Here is a 20,390-nt window from a genome sequence, read left to right on the forward strand (position 1 = left end):
GCCCGCCCCCCTCCCCATTACCACGTGACCCATCACCCTCCCCAGCTACTCCCACCCTTGTCCATGGAAAAAGTGTCTTCCCTGGTGCCAAAAACTGCTGTTCTACAGAATATTATTACTTGAAAAAAAGTTCTGTATTCAAGTAAACTTGAAAAATACTAGGTTAAACAAAACTAAACAGTTTTCTTCAAGATTTTCTGGAGTCCTTAATACACCAGCTTAGAATCATGTATGTGTAATTCTGAAGTCCAAAAGTTTCTGAAAACTAAAATTTTAAAAACAGCTTATATCAAAACATGATAAAGTGTTATGAGGTTCTTTATAGTCTTCATCTCATTTAGACTATCCATACATTTTCCTGTAGAAATTATACATTTGATTACAGGGGTTGCCCTAAGGTCCACTGGGGATGTTATTTAATAAACATTACATGCATCAGTATACCCTTCTAAATCTGAAAATTTCTGAAATATCTGGTACAAAGTTTTATAAGCTGCATTGTGGACCTGTATTAATGCAAAATGTGAATCTATAAGAGGAATAGTTCCCAAACCTATGACCATGAGGCTCACTTTTAAAAAGAAAGAAAACACTGGATTAGGATATGCCCAAAACCAACTATAAAAGGCCCCAATGTCACATATTTAATTAAAAAAAAAAAAGCTCAGGGCAAAGTCTCAGAAAGACAAGTATACAGAATGATATAAAACAAATGTTTTGTTGTTATATCATTTTATGTAATGCTGTTATGACAGTAAGAAGTTTAGTGTCCAATGAAGAAAAATAATTGGTCTATGCTTACTCAGTACTAACAAGGAAGAGGAAAACTGTATTAGCCAGATCCTAATATTTTTGTCATTGAAAACTGACTTTCTAAAATTTGCTCTGAAGAAAAAAAGAGAAAGTGTATAGGCAAGTGCATTATTTTCTTCTACTTCATGCTGCAAGCCTTTTCTTCCCAACAACAGGCTCTGAGAGCATGCACAAGTACTCACTGAATTTGGTTTCGAGTTTTTTTTCATATACTTGTCTAGAACGGGACATGCAACTCCCACAAATTTTATATCTGACCTACACACACTCTGAACTTTCATTTAAAAAATGTAGCAACACTTTGTGTGTTTACAATATAAACTCCTTTTAAATCAATCCTTAGGAGCTAATGTTTTTCTTCTGCAACTGGTAGTCTGTATAGGAGCTACATCAATATCTATTCTATATACCATCATAAATAAGTCATAATTACATTTGAACACCTGAATCGTAGGTCATAAATGAACACTTAAAAGGTTTTAGGTAACAATGGTATTAATAAAACTATATACTTTAGAACTGAAAAAAGTTTTTAAATTTAAAAATATTACTTACTATTTTAGAGGCTAACATTTCAAAGAGAACTTGGCAAATCAGTCAAAATAAATTTATATAGCCTAATGGATTGCTTGTAAAATTTAATGGATTTATGACTGAAAGTTACCTTAAAAAAAAAACTGTACCTTTTTATCATATAGATCATTGTGGATCACTCTGCAATTTTTAGTTCAACAAATTAAGCCTGTTCTTGATAGTAAATTTTATACTATTTCTTTATCAATTATATATTACATACACATTTTAAAATATTTAATTATATTTAAAGATTTTAAACAACTAAGGTGTAACAACAACTATATCAACTAAAGTTCACTTCCCTCATTTGCCAACTCATTAAGTTATTGTCAAATCTTAATTATCTTTGTTACTGAAGGAAAGAGTAAAAAAACTGAAACCCACAAATGATGATAAACCACAACCTGTTTCAGTAAAACATTCAAGCTTCTCCCAATCCAGCAACATTTTCTTAGGGTTAATTAAATGAAGCTTTTATCTCATCTATCCTATTGGTAAATGAGACAGAAATTGATTAAATGGCAAACAACAGGAAAAGCAAAAGCACCTGAGTAATTTAAAATGCAGTGCAATCACTCACTGAAAACTTTATTCGTAAGATTTTCTTGTTGTTAACATTCAAACAGGCTTGTGACAAATAGAGTGAGTACTTAAATTTGGTGTAAGACAAACTTACAAATTCTTAAAACAAATAAGCTTCATAAGTTATTAAAGTAAAGTAGTCGCTCAGTCGTGTCTGACTCTTTGCAACCCCATGGACTGTAGCCTACCAGGCTCCTCTGTCCATGGAATTTCACAGGCAAGAGTACTGGAGTGGGTTGCCATTTCCTTCTCCAGGGACTCTTCCTGACCCAGAAATTGAACCTGGATCTCCAGCATTGCAGGCAGATGCTTTAGCATCTGAGCCACCAGGGAAGCTCATCGTAAGTTACTAAGTTGATGTAATTTTTTCCTTATAGACATTTTTTTCTGGATATGAAAATATATACTAAGAACTTTTCAGAGTGCTAAATATATATAATATGGGAAAAAACTAGGACCCAGAAAGATAATCTAACTTGCCTTGGTTTAAGAAGCTAGTTGCTATGAACTTTTTGTTCTAGGAATGATAGCTCCTGATATCAGTGCTTTGTCCATTGCACAGAACTGCCCTTAAGCTGGGGAAAAAACACTTCTTAAAAAGGATGGCAAGGATCACTTATGGAGAAACTGGTCCAGAGAATGTTCAAAGATTTTCAACTGAGAATTAAATTCAAATGTATTACATTGGTATTTTGTTGTTGCTAGTACGTAAAACCTCTTCTGCTCTGGGTTTTAATTATGGGGACTAATATAAAACTTGACATTCACACACACACACACACACACACAATATATTTCATTATGTCAATCAGAGCCTTCCATGATGCCTAATTGAAAGAACTACTTGAAGTATGCTAAAATGTAATCGTTGCCCATTTGTGTCAGCTTACCAGATTTGTGCTTCTTGTGTTTTGCTTTCTTTTTGATGATCAGTAACTTATTCTGGATCTCAGGTTTGTAAGACTTGAATGCAAGGGAATGAAGACTTTCGCGCTTTCTCTGTAAGTTTTCATTCAAAATATCTTTCAATTTCTTTTTTTTCTTTTTCTTCTTTTTTGCCCTCATTTTAGTTAGTTTGAGTTTCTTGTGGCTCTGCAGTGACTGTTCTAATAGAATATCCCTTACAACTTTGTGGCAGTTAATGTCTGGATGATCACTATGGCTTCCATTTACATGTATCTGGCAAGATTTCAGAGCATTTTCTTTTAACGGACTGGGTTCAGGCTTTACTCTGGAAGCTTCACCATATTTTTCCTGATTTTCTATAAACCTTATTTCACCTGGACTGAGAGGCTCTCCAAAGCTAGTAACCTCCCCTGGACTTCCTGGTTTCTCTAAATTTTCTTTACAACAATCAGTTATATTCATTTCACAGGGCCTGCGAATTCTAATTTCACAGTTAGAGTTCACTTCCGTTTCAACAGAGATGTCATGATTATCTAAGTTCATTTTAGCAGGGCAGCAGGTTGGATCAAAATTAATTTCCTGCTCTTTCCTGAAGGCAGAGGGCAGGCCTTGTCTACTACACCTATGCTCTCCATTACTTGCACTAACATAGTCACACTTCAATTTCTCCAGTTTAATCCGAGGTACTCTTTGTATTTTAATGGGTGGAATTGGAAATTCTGGGGCCTGAAAAGGTCTTTGTTTGTAAATCCGTACATCTGCACCACAGAACTGTGGAAAATGTACATAAGCATTCTCCAAATAATCATAACCAAGAATAACTTCCCTGCATTCATGAATAGGTTGACCAAGTACAGCATCTTGAACTTCCTTTTGTGTTTCATACACAAAGTCACAAAGACCCTTAAGTATCCACACTTTTTGGTAGAAAGGTAGCTCATGAAAAGGTTTTTCTTCCAATGGATTAACTTCTCCAAGAACTTTAAAAAACTGAGGACACAACCCAAGTTTTTCAGCACAGTTGTCAGGATTTTCTGTCTGCCCTACAGCCGTGTACCACTGCTGCACTTTCTGTCTCAGTGCTGCTTCCCAGGTCCTATAAGGCAAAGTAGGTCTTCGATGTAAGGTAGGTCTGCGATGGGGAGGACTTAATAGAGAAGTCATTATTTTAGATAGAAAAGCATTACATTGAGGCATCAGAAGACAACGTTCCAATTCGTAAAAGACTATTTCTGGCAAATTTAAAATTTGCTGGGCCAAACAAAGGAAATGCCCAATAGCTGGAATTTCCCACATGGTCTCCATACAAGTTGGAGCTGCTTGAGCTAGAAGTTTTCTTTCCCATTCTTCTATTTCCTTTTGACTAGCTTCTTCTGCTTCTTTTCTTTCCTGCTCCCGAAGCCTAAAAAAATTTAACAAATTATATTATTACTATTTTAAATAGAGAATACCATAAAATACTGAATTTTAAGTATGTCATATTTATCTTCAGACAACAAGGCTCTCCAGTTTAGATGTACTGCTATTTTTTCTTTTTTTTATCAGATGAAATAAATATACAACTTGATACTGAGTTTTATGGATGGAGGATTATCACTGACATTGCCGCTCAAAAGTAAAATTCAAATCACAAGTCCATCAACTTAAAAATAAATGGAAAAAAGTTTTAAATGTTTACTAAACAAAACACTCCAGTACTCCAGTACTCTTGTCTGGAAAATCCCATGGACGGAGGAGCCTGGTAGGCTGCAGTCCATGGGGTCACTAAGAGTCAGACACGACTGAGAGACTTCACTTTTACTTTTCACTTTCCTGCATTGGAGAAGGAAATGGCAACCCGCTCCAGCATTCTTGCCTGGAGAATCCCAGGGATGGCAGACCCTGGTGGGCTGCCATCTATGGGGTCGCATAGAGTCAGACACAACTGAAGTGACTTAGCAGCAAACAAAAGCACAGTTTAATGTTTTCTAGAAGCAATATGATGTCATATAAGAGCTATAAAGATGTTTACATCCTTTAATCCCATAATTCCATGCCTAAAAAGTTATATGAGGAAGATAATTCAATAGAAGAAAAAGTTACATGTCTGTAAGTGTTAACTGGAGTTCTATATAAGAAAAAAGAACTATAAAGAAGTTGTATTACATAGCTGGAAAATAAGCTGGCTATGTTATACAGCCTTTAAATTAAAATTATGAATAACATCTATAAACACAAAAAATATCAGAACACAGCACTTAACAAACAATATCAATAATAAATATATGCACATACTAAATAAGGAAATGACAATATTCCAAACATAGATGGTTCCTAGGTCAGTGAGATTATGAGTGTTCTTTTCTCCTTAAAAATTTCCTCATGTTGAAACTGTAAAAACAAAAATATTGTTTCTTTATGGGCACTGCTTTAAATTTTCTTAAATAAAAAATTAAACTAGATAAAAAGAAAGAAGTCTTGTGATTTTGCATTAGGCAATGTGTTTTTAGATATGGCACCAAAAGCACAGTGACAAAAGGAAAAATGATGAAGTGGACATCATCAAAACTAAAGCTTTTTGTGCTTTTAAAGGACATCATCAAGTGAAAAGACAACGACAGAATGGGAGAAAATTTTTTCAAAATCATGTATCTAGTAAGAGATCTGTATCTAGAAAATGAAAGAACACATATAATAATAAAAAAGGATAAAATAGCCCAACTAAAAATAGACAAAGGATAATTTCTCCAACGAAGACATACAAAGAATAATAATAAAAAGATGCTCAACATCATTATGCATTTTCATGCCTACTAAGATGATTATTTTAAAAGAGATAATAACAATTATTGGTGAGAAATGTGGAGAAACTGGAAACTTCATACACTGTAAAGGGTACAGATGCTTTGGAAGGCAGTCTAACAGTTCCTCAGAAAGTTAAACATGTGACCCAGGAATCCTACTCCTTGGTACATGTCCAAGAGAAATGAAAATATCAAAAACCTGTACATGAATGATCATAGTAGAAATACTCAAAATGGCCAAAGAGTAGAAACATGAAATGTCCATCAACTGTCCAACGGATTATTAAGAAGTGGCATATCTATACAATGCAATATTATTTGGCAATAAAAAATATACAGTGCTGATACATGTTACAATACGGATGAACTCTGAAACATAATGCTATGTGAAAAAAGTCACCCACAAAATATCACATGTTGTATAATTCCACTTATATAAAATGTCCAGAAATGTACGGAGACAGAAAGAAGATCAGAGGTTTCCTAGGATTGAAAAGGTGTGGGAAATGGAAAGTATCTTAATAGTCTTTCTGTCTTAGGTGACGAAATGTTCTAAAATTGACTGCAGTGATGGGTGTACAACTCTGTGAATATACAAAAAAAAAAGAATTTTATATTTAAATTTGTAAATTCTATTGTGTATGATATACTAAATCTGTATTAAAAAATTGAAGCATATAAGGTTTTAGGAGAGACATTAGAATATGACAACAAAGGGGGGAAAATGTAATAACTTCTCTTATTTCTGAATTTTCAAGAGTGAACTCTTCCTCTAGAATAGATATATAAAGATGTGACTAATTCATAAACTCTAAATGAACACTGAGGTATAATGTCTGACATTGGCTATTTTTCTGTACTATCATATTATAATCTGTTAAAACACAGTAAGAACACCATTTTAGCAGTATTGGGACTTCTAATTTTATCGAAAAAGCCTACTTTTATATTTCTGGCTGAGAGGTCACACTATAACTACCTTGCTATTACTGATAGAATAAATTATCTGATCAAGTAGTCTGGTTCATTAAAGAAGTTAATAGAGAAACATATAAAATGTGTGATTTGGCATTTAAGTATTTAATTACATCTAAATATCCAAACAATGTTAGACATTTTAGCAAAAAAAAATTTTTTTTCAAAAGTGCTTATGGTTTTGAGGAGTTTCAGTTTTTCATTGAATGGGGGTGGTGGTGGGATGGTAGAATTTGGCCTCCCTAGTACAAAGGTGAGATTCCAAAAGCCCACAGTATTAGCAGAAAGGTGTACTAGCAATAACAGTCCCTTCTTCTGGCCCCAACTAAAGGCCTGAAAGGAAAACTGTCTTCACAACAGGAGTGGTGGATGGAAAAAAAATAAAATCTCTTCTAAGAATTTATAACTGTAAGCTGACTAATGTGGATTTATTGCCCACATTCACATTTCCTGGGTGCTCAGAAAAGTTTAACGTAGTTTCATGTCAAAATGTAGTCTCATGACTTGAACAGAAAAAAATTAAATCTCTAAGGCAATGCACTTTGTAACTGGATCTTAAGGAACTCCCACACGGATACAATGACAAGGAACGAGTTAAAACAAAACAAAACAAAACAAAACCCCAAAATATAAAAGGAAAGAAGTTATTGTGAGGCTCAAGAAAAAAAGTATGACTTCTAAAAAAACTACAGATACGGGAATTTTAGGAGGTGGAAAATAGGTCTGGTGAAAAGAAACTGAAAACATGGGTAAAGAGGAGATTATTTTAAAATGGCAAGGTAGTATTAAAAAGAACTGAAGGAAATGAGTAAATATGGAAACTAAGAACTTAAAAGGTTTACAGCTAACTCAACAGAAATCATGGAAGCCAGAAGACAATGGAATATCTTTAATGTACTTAAAAAATAACTATCAATGTAAATTTCCATTCAGAGCAAAAGTATCTTTCAAAAATGAAGACAAAAACAAAGATATTTTCAAACAAAAATGTCATATTTGTGATGAACAGAACCTCAGCCAAAGGAAATGCTAAAGGATTTACCTCAAGTGGAAGAAACGTCAGTGATACTAGACTGATGATTAGAGATGAGAAAAGAGTGAGAAATTGGAACTATATAGGTTAATCTATATAGATAGGGCATAAAATAATGATAAAAGCGCTTTGTGGAGTTTAAAAAGAAGACAAGATAAAATTAAAATTTATTATAACAATAGCAAATAAGCTGTGTGAGAGATGATTAAATTTAATAGTGTTTCAAGGTCCTTGTATTAAACAGGAAGATGGTAAAAATACTGATTAGGCTTTAATAAGTTAAGGAGGCATGTGAAAGTTGAAGGTAGGGACTCAAGTAACAAACTTTAAGCATACAAATTAGTAGAACCAGAAATATGAAGGAAAACCATATAGCAATGAAAACTGGTGGTATGCATGTTAACTAAAGCAGTACTTGGAGGGGCATTTATAAATAAGAATGTATATTTAGAAAAGAAGGAAAGTTGAAAATAAAATATTCATATTCATTAAAAGAAAAGAAAAAAACTAGAAAATGAACAGCAAATCAAAGTCCCAAAGTTGAAAGGAAATAGCAGAAATTAATGAGATATAAAACAAATAGAAAAATAATTAAATTCAAATGTTTGTTCTTCAAAAATGTTATTAAAATTAACAAATGCCTGATAAAACTGATGAGGAAAACAAAACATACACACAAAAACCAATACCAGAAATGAAAATGATGAAAATGAGTTTATAGATTCTATAATTTAATCCTATAGATTCTACAGATATAGACGATACAATGTTTATTATAAGAAATTTTATGCCAAGAGACAATTTTAATGAATAGGCAAGTTTTTTGAAGAACACAAATTAACAAAACCTACACAAGAATAAAAATCTGAATAAACCTGTATTTATTGAAGAAACTACACACTTCAAAATCTTCTCTACATAGAAAAATTGGGGTCCTAAAGCCTTCACAAGAATTCAACTCAAAAATTTCAGTTAATGAAACAAAATATAAAAAGGGCATGTTAAAGAAGTAAAAGTGGGAATTAAAAATAATGAGTAATAAGAATTTATCAGAATGATTCAGAAAGATTTGTTTTAAAAAGGAACTTCTAAAAATAAGAAAATACAAACACAAAAATAAAACTCAAAAATAAAAGTCTAACCATCAACTGGAGTGCTAGAAAATAAGAATACAGAAATGGGGTAGTAGTGTGGTAATGACAGCAAAATTCAAAGAGATAATAGCTAAGAATTTCCTAGAAATAATGAAGGACATAAATCCCCAATTCAAAAGGCCCTAGAAAATAAATTAAGAGAACCACCCTTGGGCATACCATAATAAAACAATAAAACATCAAAGGAAAAAAAAAATCTTGCAAGCAGTCAGAAGAGAAGAAAAAAGAGATTACATATACAAAAATGATAAAAAGATTTGAGAGATTTCTCAATAGCAACAAAACAAATGCAAAACTAACTATCATTCATGGATAAGGATAAATTAAAGTTATTTTCATTTAGATAAAAATCAGAACTCATTCTAAAGTAAAAACTTCTAAAATGTCGTTTCCACCTGACGAGATAACAAGGAGTCAAATTTACTTTCCTACTTGAACCAATCATAAAAATCCTGACAAAATACACAAAACAATGGTTTGTAAGAATTTAAGTATCAAGCAAAGGACAGTGATCTCAGAGAGATGGGAAACAGAAGGTGAGACCAAAAACTACTGCAGTTTGTCAGTTTCAGAGAATTTTCAGGCCATGATGCAGGAAGGGAAATTCAGATAAGAGTCTAGCAGACTCCACAAGATGAGAAGCCAAGAGTCCAGAGACACCAAGGCAGCAGAGTCTACAAGAGATAAAACTCAAGAAGAAAAGAGCTGCACAAAATGACAACAGCAAATTTTTACAGAGTCCTCCTCAACTTCAGAGCAATAACTAGTGTATGCATGTAAGGTAATAACCCAAAACTAGGTGAGGGAAAAATACCCAAAAGATTAGAAAATAAAGTGTTTATTCCCACAAGCCACACTGGAAAAATTCAAAATTCAAAGGAGAACAATTAGCCCGACGGAGCATTGCTCTGGACTCAAGTAACAAATCATAAAAGATCCAAAATGACCAAATTGTTTCAAAATAATTACCGGCATTTCAGGAAAAAAGCTCTAGAAGACCTATAGAAATATAAACATATCTGGCACCCTCCAAGATAAAACTCACAATGTTTGGCATCCAAACCAAAAGTACTAGGCATAAAACAAAGTAGAAACACATGATCCATAATGAGATAAATGATGAATCAAAATAGACCCATAAATGAGACAAATGGTAGGATTAGCAAATAAGGTCATTAAAGTAGTAACTGAAACTGTAATCCATATAGTCAAAAAGTAGAGACATGAAAAATTAAGTAGTGACATGGAAGATATAAAACAGATTCAAGTTAAACTTTTAGAGATGAAAACTACAATGTCTGAGATGAAAATATACTGAATGGGACTAATGGCAAATTAGACATAGCAGAAGAAAAGATTAGTGAACTTGAAGACAGTAACAGAAACTATCTAAATTTAAAGATACAGAGAAAATACTTCTATAGTATATACTTCAGGAAAAAGATGATCATAGAAGTTCTAAGATGAAAGGATTGAAGAACAAATCAACTGTGAACCATATGGGTAAATAAACATTATTACAAAAAACAGTAACAACAATGTCTAGTTTGGGGTAAAAAATGAGATAGAGCTGAATTATTAATCAATAATACATAAGACAGATGAGGCAGAAAAGATCCATATTAACAGAAAAAGAGCATGTAACTTGCAAATAAACAGAAATACTTATAAGTGAAATAAATCTTCACTTCCACAGATGGATGTCAACAGATAATGCCAAGCTAAAAAATCAAGAACTATTAATAGCAACATAAGCATATATTAAGAAATATGGAAATAATTACTAGAAAAATTACCCAAAAAGTTAAAGGTAGATGTTTCTGAGTCATGAATTTGAAGATGAGCTGAAGTAAGGGTTGCTATCTTTCATTAAAAGCCTCAGTAGTACTATGTGACTTTTAAACTATACAGCCAATGAAATAAAAAAAAAATTTCATAAATCAACTTTTTAAAAGCTAAAGAATATTAGCCAGGAGCTATAAAAGAGCCAAAATGAAAAAGATTTATAGATACTGTATATCTTACCATGGTAGATTTATGTATATTTTATATCTTAACATGAAACTGAATTTCTCTACAGTTAATATATATTGAGAAGAGTAATCATTTATTCAATGTTCTGTTAACTAAAAAAAAGGTTTTCAATTTATTTCTCATGAAATGTAACTCAAGAGTTTAAAGGTTTGGTATAGGAAATTGAATCTGTTCGAATATCAACCATCAAAAAGTGCATTTAGCATACTTGGCACTGAAACTGATTTTGGTCAACCATGTCACAATTAATTATGCTCTGTTTTTGTATAGGTGAAAAAGTAATAACTAGTACTCAGGGAAGAAAATGAAACGAGGAGTTGGAACAGACCAAAACACTTTTATGGACTTGTTTTTGCCTAAAACAGTGTTAGCAACCTTTGGCCAATAAAGGCTAGAGATATGGCAATTTCAGACACTATTCAACTTACAGATGGGGACATTAAGGACATAGAAGGACAATGAGATAATTTCCTTAGGCTTACATAGTGTATTAGTGCAAGAACCAGCAATATAAATAGTCTGCCATTGGTAGGTTAAAGTTAGCACCAACTGGCTTACTCTGGGAAGAAGAAAATTTAGGCAATAATTCATGCATTCTGCAGGATCAGGTAACTGGAAAGGCCATGACATAGTTGTGTTATGATGCAGCCAAATATGGACATTGCCTGAAGTTATTTAAGGGCTGCTACTCATGCTTACGTTCCCTACAAACTAAACCTTTCAGGAGACAATGATGGATTCTAAATTCAAACCATGAGTACTGAAGAGGTAGGAGGAAGACAAAGTCTGGTCTGGTACAGGCCAGCGTAATGTGGAATAATCCTTTAGAACTAGAACTGTGAGTCTCCATCCTGTCCTCAGCAGGGTGGTACATATGGAATGGGAGCTTGCCAAAGACCTCTAGAGTCAATATCTATAATATGCCAATGAAAAAAAAATTAAACACATTTAAAAAACACTCTATTAAAAAATGCTGAAGCAAACCAGTGTGCTCACAAGGACAGATTAAAAAAAAAACAGCTTTCAAAGTTATTCTCAATTTAAAAAATTGTTCTGAGGTGTTATACTAAAATCAGATAACAGTGCTACATGTTTCTAAAATGTTAGCTCAAAAAATTAAGCCTTCAGTATTTGGGTGATGCTATAAGACTGCCTGAGGATACTTATAAAAACCACATTCACTAATGGGAAAAAGGAAAGTTAAAGAGAGTAGATCCTAATAGTTCTCATCACAAGGAGAATTTTCATCTTTTCATTACATCCATATGACATGATCAATATAATTAAATCTACTTTGGTAATCATTTACGTAAATCAAACCATCATGCTGTATATTTTAAACTTATACAGTGATACATATCAAATCATTTCTCAGTAAAACTGTAAGTAAAAGTAAACACTACAAAATGAACAAAATTTTTTTTTTCCTGGACAAGTTCTTGATTGTTCTTTACTGGCTTAGAGAACATTAATCCGTTACTATGTAAAATACTAATAGAAGCTGTGCCTTAGGTTATTTTGGTCATAAATAACTTGGCAGGAACATCATTCATGAGTAAATAGCTTTACAAAGAAGTTATTATATGTTTTAAAGTATCCTAACTTTAATAGTTTTATAAATTTTATCTAATGCCTATCATGTATAAGAATACAGAGAGGTGAAAGTATGGGCCGCACATTTTACAATCTAGTAAGAAACATATACAGAAGCTGTAATGCAAAATAATCCATTAACTGAAAAACCATTATAACACAATGTTTAAGCTAGTTGAATGAAAAAGGAAAGCAAGACATTCATTTACATTTTCAATATAAAATATTATATTTTAGGAAAAGCAATCATTGATATTGTTTAGTCAAGCTTTTTACTTAACTATAAACAAAATCTCTTCCAGCTAAGTAGAAAAGGAATTAAGCTCTGTTAAGGGTTTGTTGTTACGAACCAAACTTAACAGATATGAACTGCAACTGCACTTTGACAACTTCTCCAGGAAAAATTAGACTGCCACTATTATTTGGTACTTCTCATATTAGGAACCTAGAACAACTAGAAGCTCCCACCACCACCTTTGTCAAAAGATAAACTTCTTGCCTAAGACTGCCACCTCATGTTGGTCCCAAGCAATTTCAAGTGAGAAGAGTATGACTGGTCATGGACCTCCTTACCTTAGTTGTGAGTGGGTATGAGAATACAGATTTCCTGGCAACTGCTTTGCAAAGTCAGGAAGGCAGGAAGAGAAGGGGATGACAGAGGATGAGATGGCCGGATGACATCACCAACTCGATGGACATGAGTTTAAGCAAGCTCTGGGAGTTGGTGACAGACAGGGAAGCCTGGTGTGCTATAGTCCATAGGGTCGCAGAGTTGGACACAACCGAGCGACTGAACTGAGCTGAACTGCTTTGTGAAGTTAGGGCTTGTAACATGGGAAATTACCAAAATGTAGGGCAACTATTCAAAAATGTGGGTGGTCACAAATGACAAATGTCTACTTCATTAAGTCATTGTTACTTTAGGTTATTAAGAATTTGAAAATAAATCAAATGTAAGTCATAATTTCTAAATCACAGAAATGTAAAAAACATTTTTACTTTTAACTTCAGCAATTTCCAGATCAATAAAATACCAGTAAGTTTATACAACTTACATGCACACTACTTTTGGAAATCCAAATCATTTTGCAAAGAAAAGAATGGTGCAGTGGTACAATATTTTTAACATGGCTATTATTTGATTAAAACTGATACCTAATACTGTCATATTTTGGATTAACTGAAATTTACTTCAGGAAAGCTAGCTTTCAATTTTAACAATTTTATTTTTTAAAAACAGTTATCTAAAATGTATTACATACATTCCGGCTTAATAAACAAGGAACACAAAATATAGTTTAACCTTTCCTTAATGATTCAATGTCATCATTATTAACTTCATGAGTATCTTAAAGACTATTCCAGCAACTACACATTAATCAGCCCTTTCATTCCATTTTCCTCTTTGACTTATAGTGCTCCTGTCTTCTAAATCTTAACAGTGCCTCCCTACATTAATCAGCTCCAAGACTGGCTGCTACCCTATTAGCATTTACCTGGAGAAGGCCAGACTACCAACCCCTCAGTTCAGTTCAGTTGCTCAGTCATGTCCGACTCTTTGCTACCCCATGGACTGCAGCACACCAGCCTTTCCTGTCCATCACCAACCCTTACTCAATGTTTATTTCTCTCTGTTAAATACATATCATCTGCCATCCCCTTTGTATTGGTTTCCAATGCATCTAGGTAAATAAAGATAATAGTATAGGAATGTCGGGATTTTTGTAATCTGAATAAGAAACCATGGTATTTATAGCCTATCTGTACAAGCAAGGGAAACTACCTACTGTATAAAAATAAAATACAGAGTAAGGACTCCCTTCTTTTAACTGAAATAGATCACAAATCAGAGACCTAACTGTTGGACTTAAAAGATTTTTTAAAATAGTTTACTTTTAGGTCTGTGTCTGCCCAGATGATCACCTAAAAATTATTAGATACCTGTCAGTTAACTCAAGTATCGCCATATTACCATAATATGAAATAGAATTATTCAGCTTGCTGCCAACTTGAATTTCCAATATATCGAATAAAAAGTTGTCTAAAGCTAATGAACAGGAGGAGAACATTATTTTCCCACTTCTTATACCAGAAGTTTTAATCAAAAAACAATAAAAAAGAGAAAGCTACACCCAGGTTTTAAGCACAACTACAGTAGCCATATGATCTCTGCAACCTTCCCTGTCTTCCAATCTGACCCTTCTTTATGATGTTTCCAAAGTCCCTTTCAGACCAAATTTTTCAGTAACCATATTCTCAGCTAGTCTCTGACTAACTCTCGACAGGATAATTAGATTGACAGAATTGACAGACTGATAAAATCATGATAGCCGGCAGAAAAATTATACACAGGGAGGCAGGCTTTGCTTAGCACTCCTATGTATCACATTATATGTTGCTGATGAAATGTCATATTTTCCTTCTGAAGATATATCATATTTTCCTTCCTTTTTTTCCCACCAAAAAATCTTGGGAAAGGTCCAAAAGACGTTAAAAAAATAACAAAAACAAAAGACTCTGCTTATCCCACTAGTTAGGTGGCACTTTATGAATTTTAATACTTACTGCATTTTCAACTATAAAAGAAAATCATGCTTATGTTAGAAAACAAAGGTTAAAATAAAAGGTCTAACTATTTTTGATAGATTTCACAAGTTTTTATGTAAACTCTAAATTTGGATGCACATAAAGTTAACAATCTCTTGGCACAGAAGAGAGAAAAGGGAAGCTGGAGTGGCAAGGATAGCAAGAATGTGGGATAAAGGGTGTACAATGGGGTTAGAGAGACAAGATGAGGCCAAAAGCTGAAAGCAGGGTCTTATAAACTATATTAAGCCATTAAAGTTCTTGTGTGTACCTGCTTTGTTTTGAGGAGGTAAAAAGTAATGGGAACAGGAAAGAAGGTGTGATCAAATCTGCATTGGGAAAAGTTCATTCTACTTTTTAGACATGAATCTGAGCAAATTCTGGAGACAGTAAAGGACAGGGAAGCCAGGCATGCTGCAGTCTATCGGGTCGCAAAGAGTTGGATACAACTTACCTACTGAACAACAAAATCCTACCTTTAATGTGAAAAACAGAATAGAATGAGGGTAAGCATGGACACAGTTTCACTAATTAAGAGAAGATTATAGTTGTCTAAGTGAGAGATTAAGGAACCGGATGGAGACAGAGAAGATAGAGGGAAGCAGATTAAAGAGAGATTTAGGAAATAAAACATCAATATTTGGGATTGAATTTTGATTTGTGTATAAGGGAAAGGAAGATGTCCTGTATGAATCTCAGATTTCTAACTTAAATATGAACCTCAGATTTCTAATTTAAATAATCTAACAGATGGTGGTGCCATTCACAAAGATAGGGAGCACTACAGTGAGATCAAGTTCTAGGAGTAAGCACTAGGCTTTCATAATTAATTTTTGGTGTAATCATTTTGAAGAGATCTATGGCAAATATCTTTTGTTTGCCTCCAGATCTACTCTCTACTGTATAGTTTTATCTGTATCAGTAGGCAACCTCATCCGCTAGCTTTCCTTAGGTTTAGTCAAGACAGTCCTGGCAAGATAGGAAAGTAGGGTAGAGTATTTATTCCCTTGGCCTCCTCTTTGTGAAGTTTTTGGTATTTGCCTAATCCGCATGTGCTATACAAACAATAACAGGGAAATAACTTGAGATGATGACTAGCTCTGTTTAATGTCCTGTTAAATTTTCATGAACAACATAAGCATAACTGTTAAGAACGTGTATATTAAGTTCATGTAAGTGGAATAAAACTTTTATAAATGGACTTAAAAGTTTTGTTGGGGGAGCTGTGTCCTTCAACAGAAGGTATCATCTCAGTAGTCTCTTCTTTATACTCCTCTCTGGGGTACCAGTAACTAATCCCCCTTGTTTACTAACAGCCTTATGTCTTTTTTTTTTTTTAAGACATTTATTCAGAGTCATGATCAGACTATTACATTTAGCAATCAACAGCATGGGTGCAAAACAACAACAACAACAAACTACATTAAAACACTTTGTTGGAATGCTTTACACTTTCCACAGAACAGAAATTAAAATTACCTGTTTTACAATTAATCACAAGTACAGTCCTCAAGCTGCATTGTCTAAAACATGTCTTCTTTGTAGTAGCTAGGCCCTGAAGGGATGAGCAGTGTCGGTGGGAAATGATGTAGCCTCTGACTTCAGGTACGGGACGACATGTTTATTTCAAGCATCAGGTTCTCTTTTATACTTTTTCAAAAGCATTAGGTCAGAGGTTTGACATTTTCAGTTCCCCCTCACCCAGATTATTGTCTCAGTTGCCCTTCAAACAGGGTTCCTGCTTCAGCGATTCTCTCACAATCATGTTCACTTGTGATTACAGTGTAACTCATGCTTATCCCTGGGCTGAATACCACATTCCTCGGTTTATTTCTTATCTTTCTAAATCCTTGCCCCTAGTATCCTAAGCTCACTATCCCTTAAAAAGGTTTCTAACTATTCTTAATTATTCCTAAACCCTAAACTCAGCAAACTTCTTTTGCCATAAACATTTCCCTCACAAACAGGTCTCAGATAACAATCTTTCCCATGGCCTCAAACTGTGGCCTATGTGCAAGTCCTGAGACATTCTTTGCAAAAATCCTTGAACAAATGTCAATGGTTACTTTATAGATTATTTTCTGGGCACAACTGTAGAAGGCTTTGTGCTTTCTCAGGCTTCTCTCAAGAACAATAAACACCTTAAAACATTCTTTCCAGCCAACTCAACGGAAGAAAGGAAGAAACAAGTCAGAATCACAAGAGCTAACTCCTTCATCCCAGGTCCGTGCCTGCGGAATGAGGAGAGGGGGCTGGGACCGTGCCTCCATTTTGTCAGTAATGCCTAACGCGGCTCCCAACACCACTGTGCTTGACTGAGTTCACAGATCTGTTGTAAGCTGTAGTTTCCCTGTCACTTTTTTGGCTCTCCTCTCCTGCTAAGTTTTGTTTCCTGCCAGAAATTAAAACATTCCACCACTGCCATAGCTACTGCTACTACTGGAACCACCAAAGTGACCTTGGTTTCATGGTTTGGTGAAGTACTGGCCTCTACTGCCATAGGGGACAGAACTTCTGCCTCCAAAGTTTCCACCTTTTGTGGGCCCAAAATTTGAAGACTGACTGCCGCAACTGCCAAAATCATTGTAGCTTCCACCATCTCCAAAACTGCTTCCATCATTACCAAATCCATTACAGCCATTCTCACAGCCACGATATCCACCACCACGGCTGCCACCAAAGCCACTTTAACCACTAAAGCTTCTTCCACGACCAAAGTTGTTCCCACCAAAACCACCTTCACAACCACCACCGAAGTTTCCAGAACTACTTCAACCTCTTTGGTGGATGAAGCACTAGCTACCTCTTACTTAAAGCTTTTCTTACTTCACAGTTGTGGCCATTCACAGTGTGGTATTTCTGAATGACTATCTTGTCTATGGAGTTATGGTCATCAAAGGTTACAAAAGCAAAGCCTCTCTTCTTGCCACTGCTTCAGTCAGTCATGATTTCAATCACTTCAAATTTCCCATACTGTTCAAAATAATCTCTCAGGTGATGTTCTTCAGTGTCACTAAGGTCATCAATAAAAACTTTTTTTACAGTTAAGAGGGCACCGGGTATTTGAGAATCTTCTCTTGAAATGGCCCTCTTTGCTTCCACAATTCTTCCAACCACCCTGTGTGACCTCACACTCATGGCTGCATCCACCTCCTTCATAGGCATAGGTGACAAACCTGAAGCCTCTGGAGTGCTTGGTGTCTGGATCTGTCATTACCACAGTCTGTGAGCGTTTTCCATTACTCAGAATGGCTTCTCAGACTCTCATTGGTTGTTTCAAAGCTCAGTGCTCTGATGAAGAGCTGCCACAGCTGTTTGGGCTCTTTGGGAGACTCTGACTTAGACATGACAGCAGTGGAGTGGGGAGCCTTCTAAGACGCTTATTGACAGCATCCATGGGCAGAAACCTCATGCGAAGAGTTGACTCATTGGAAAAGACTCTGATGCTGGGAGGGATTGGGGGCAAAAGGAGAAGGGGACAACAGAGGATGAGATGGCTGGATGGCATCACTGACTCCATGGACATGAGTCTGAGTGAACTCCGGGAGTTGGTGATGGACAGGGAGGTCTGGGGTGCTGCGATTCATGGGGTCGCAAAGAGTCGGACACGACTGAGCGACTGATCTGATCTGATCTGATGGGCAGAAAGGAGTAACCTAACGAATGTATCTCAGCTTCACGTCTTAATGTTCAGCTATATTCCAACTTCTTTGGAAATAAACCCTCTTTGAATTATCCCATTTTGAATGTGCCACCTATTTCCTGAAGATGAGATACACTGATATCGTCACTGATAGATATTACATCCAGAGAATATATTAAGTATGCAATTAGGCTTCAAAAGAGAAGTTTGGGCGAGAGACATCTATCTATAAGTCTTCTATATATAGGTGGTATGGGAATGAATGAAATCACTTATGAAGAAAGTATAACATGAGAAAGGAGAAAATCTTAGATTAAAAACTAGAGCTGTGGCAACAGTTGGGCAGTTAAGAATCAGAAAGAACTACAATATTGAACAATGATGGCACTTAAGACTGAGGGGGAGTGTCTAGAGTTAAAAAGTTTAAATATTCATGTGTTCTTGGGAAGGAAAATAGGTATATTAAATTTACTCTTTAAATATACATAAGATACTTTATTGTCATAATTAATTACTTTATATAAAACTAATATGATGGTAACTACTTTATCAATATAACTTCCTTACAACAACTTTAAGAACATATTACTGTAGTTATTAGTGTAGCAACACTCTTTAAAGCACTAAACAACTTGCCATGACCATAAGATTAAAGGCAGAATGAATATAGAATTGAATGAAAAAGAATGAAGTACCTAGAAGGTGAAAGACCAAACAAAGCTGGACGCATCATGCTCCCTGACTTCAAGTGATGTTACAAAGCTATAGTAATCAAGAAAGTTGGTTACTGGCATAAAGACAGACTCACAGATCAATGGATAAGAACAGACAGCCCAGAAATAAACCCATGTATATATATATCAACTACTTTACGACAAAGGAGACAGAATATACAGTATGGAAATCACAATCCTTTCAATAAATGGTGTTGGGGAAACTGGACAGCTACATGTAAAAGGATGAAATTTGACCACTATATTACAACATACACAAAAATGAATTCAAATGGATTAAAGACTTGAATGTAAGATCTTATACTACAGAACTCCTGGAAGAAAAAGAGTCAGTAAGCTCCTTGACGTAGGTCTTGGTAAAGACTTATGGATCTGACAACAAAAGCAAAAGCAAGAAAAGAAAAAAGTAACTAAGTTTGACTACATCATACTATAAAAAGCTCTCTACAGCAAAGGAAGCCATCAACAAAATGAAAAGGCAAGCTATTAATGGGAGAAAATATCTGCAAACCATGTATCTGGTAAGAGATTAAAATCCAAAATATATTAAAAAATTTATACAATCCAATAGTAGAAAACAATTTGATTAAAAAATGGACAGATCTGAATGTACATTTTTCCAAAGACACAGAGGGTCTACTGATACATGAGAAAATGCTCAACATCATTAATCATCAGGGAAATGCAAATGAAAACCAGTTCTCCTGGCAATCTTGATTCCAGCTTGCGCTTCTTCCAGCCCAGTGTTTCTCATGATGTATTCTGCATATAAGTTAAATAAGCAGGGTGACAATATACAGCCTTGACGTACTCCTTTTCCTATTTGGAACCAGTCTGTTGTTCCACGTCCAGTTCTAACTGTTGCAGGTTGTGTACAGATTTCTCAGCAGGCAGGTCAGGTGGTCTGGTATTCCCATCTCTTTCAGAATTTTCCAGTTTATTGTGATCCACACAGTCAAAGGCTTTGGCATAGTCAAT

At 34.7% G+C, this 20,390-nt stretch overlaps 1 protein-coding gene across 3 annotated transcripts in view; it reads right to left on the reverse strand.

Moving 5' to 3' along the window:
• Positions 1-20,390, reverse strand: part of KIAA2026 (KIAA2026 ortholog) — a 107,619-nt gene that overhangs the window by 48,387 nt on the left and 38,842 nt on the right. For all 3 annotated transcript variants that reach the window (XM_010833823.1, XM_010833821.1, XM_010833824.1), the window contains exon 3: positions 2,862-4,279. In XM_010833823.1, coding sequence (XP_010832125.1) covers positions 2,862-4,279 — 1,418 coding nt within the window. The remainder of the gene's footprint in view (positions 1-2,861; positions 4,280-20,390) is intronic.

The sequence above is a fragment of the Bison bison genome, unplaced genomic scaffold, assembly GCF_000754665.1.
Source record: "Bison bison bison isolate TAMUID 2011002044 unplaced genomic scaffold, Bison_UMD1.0 scf7180017863936, whole genome shotgun sequence".
NCBI lineage: Eukaryota > Metazoa > Chordata > Mammalia > Artiodactyla > Bovidae > Bison > Bison bison.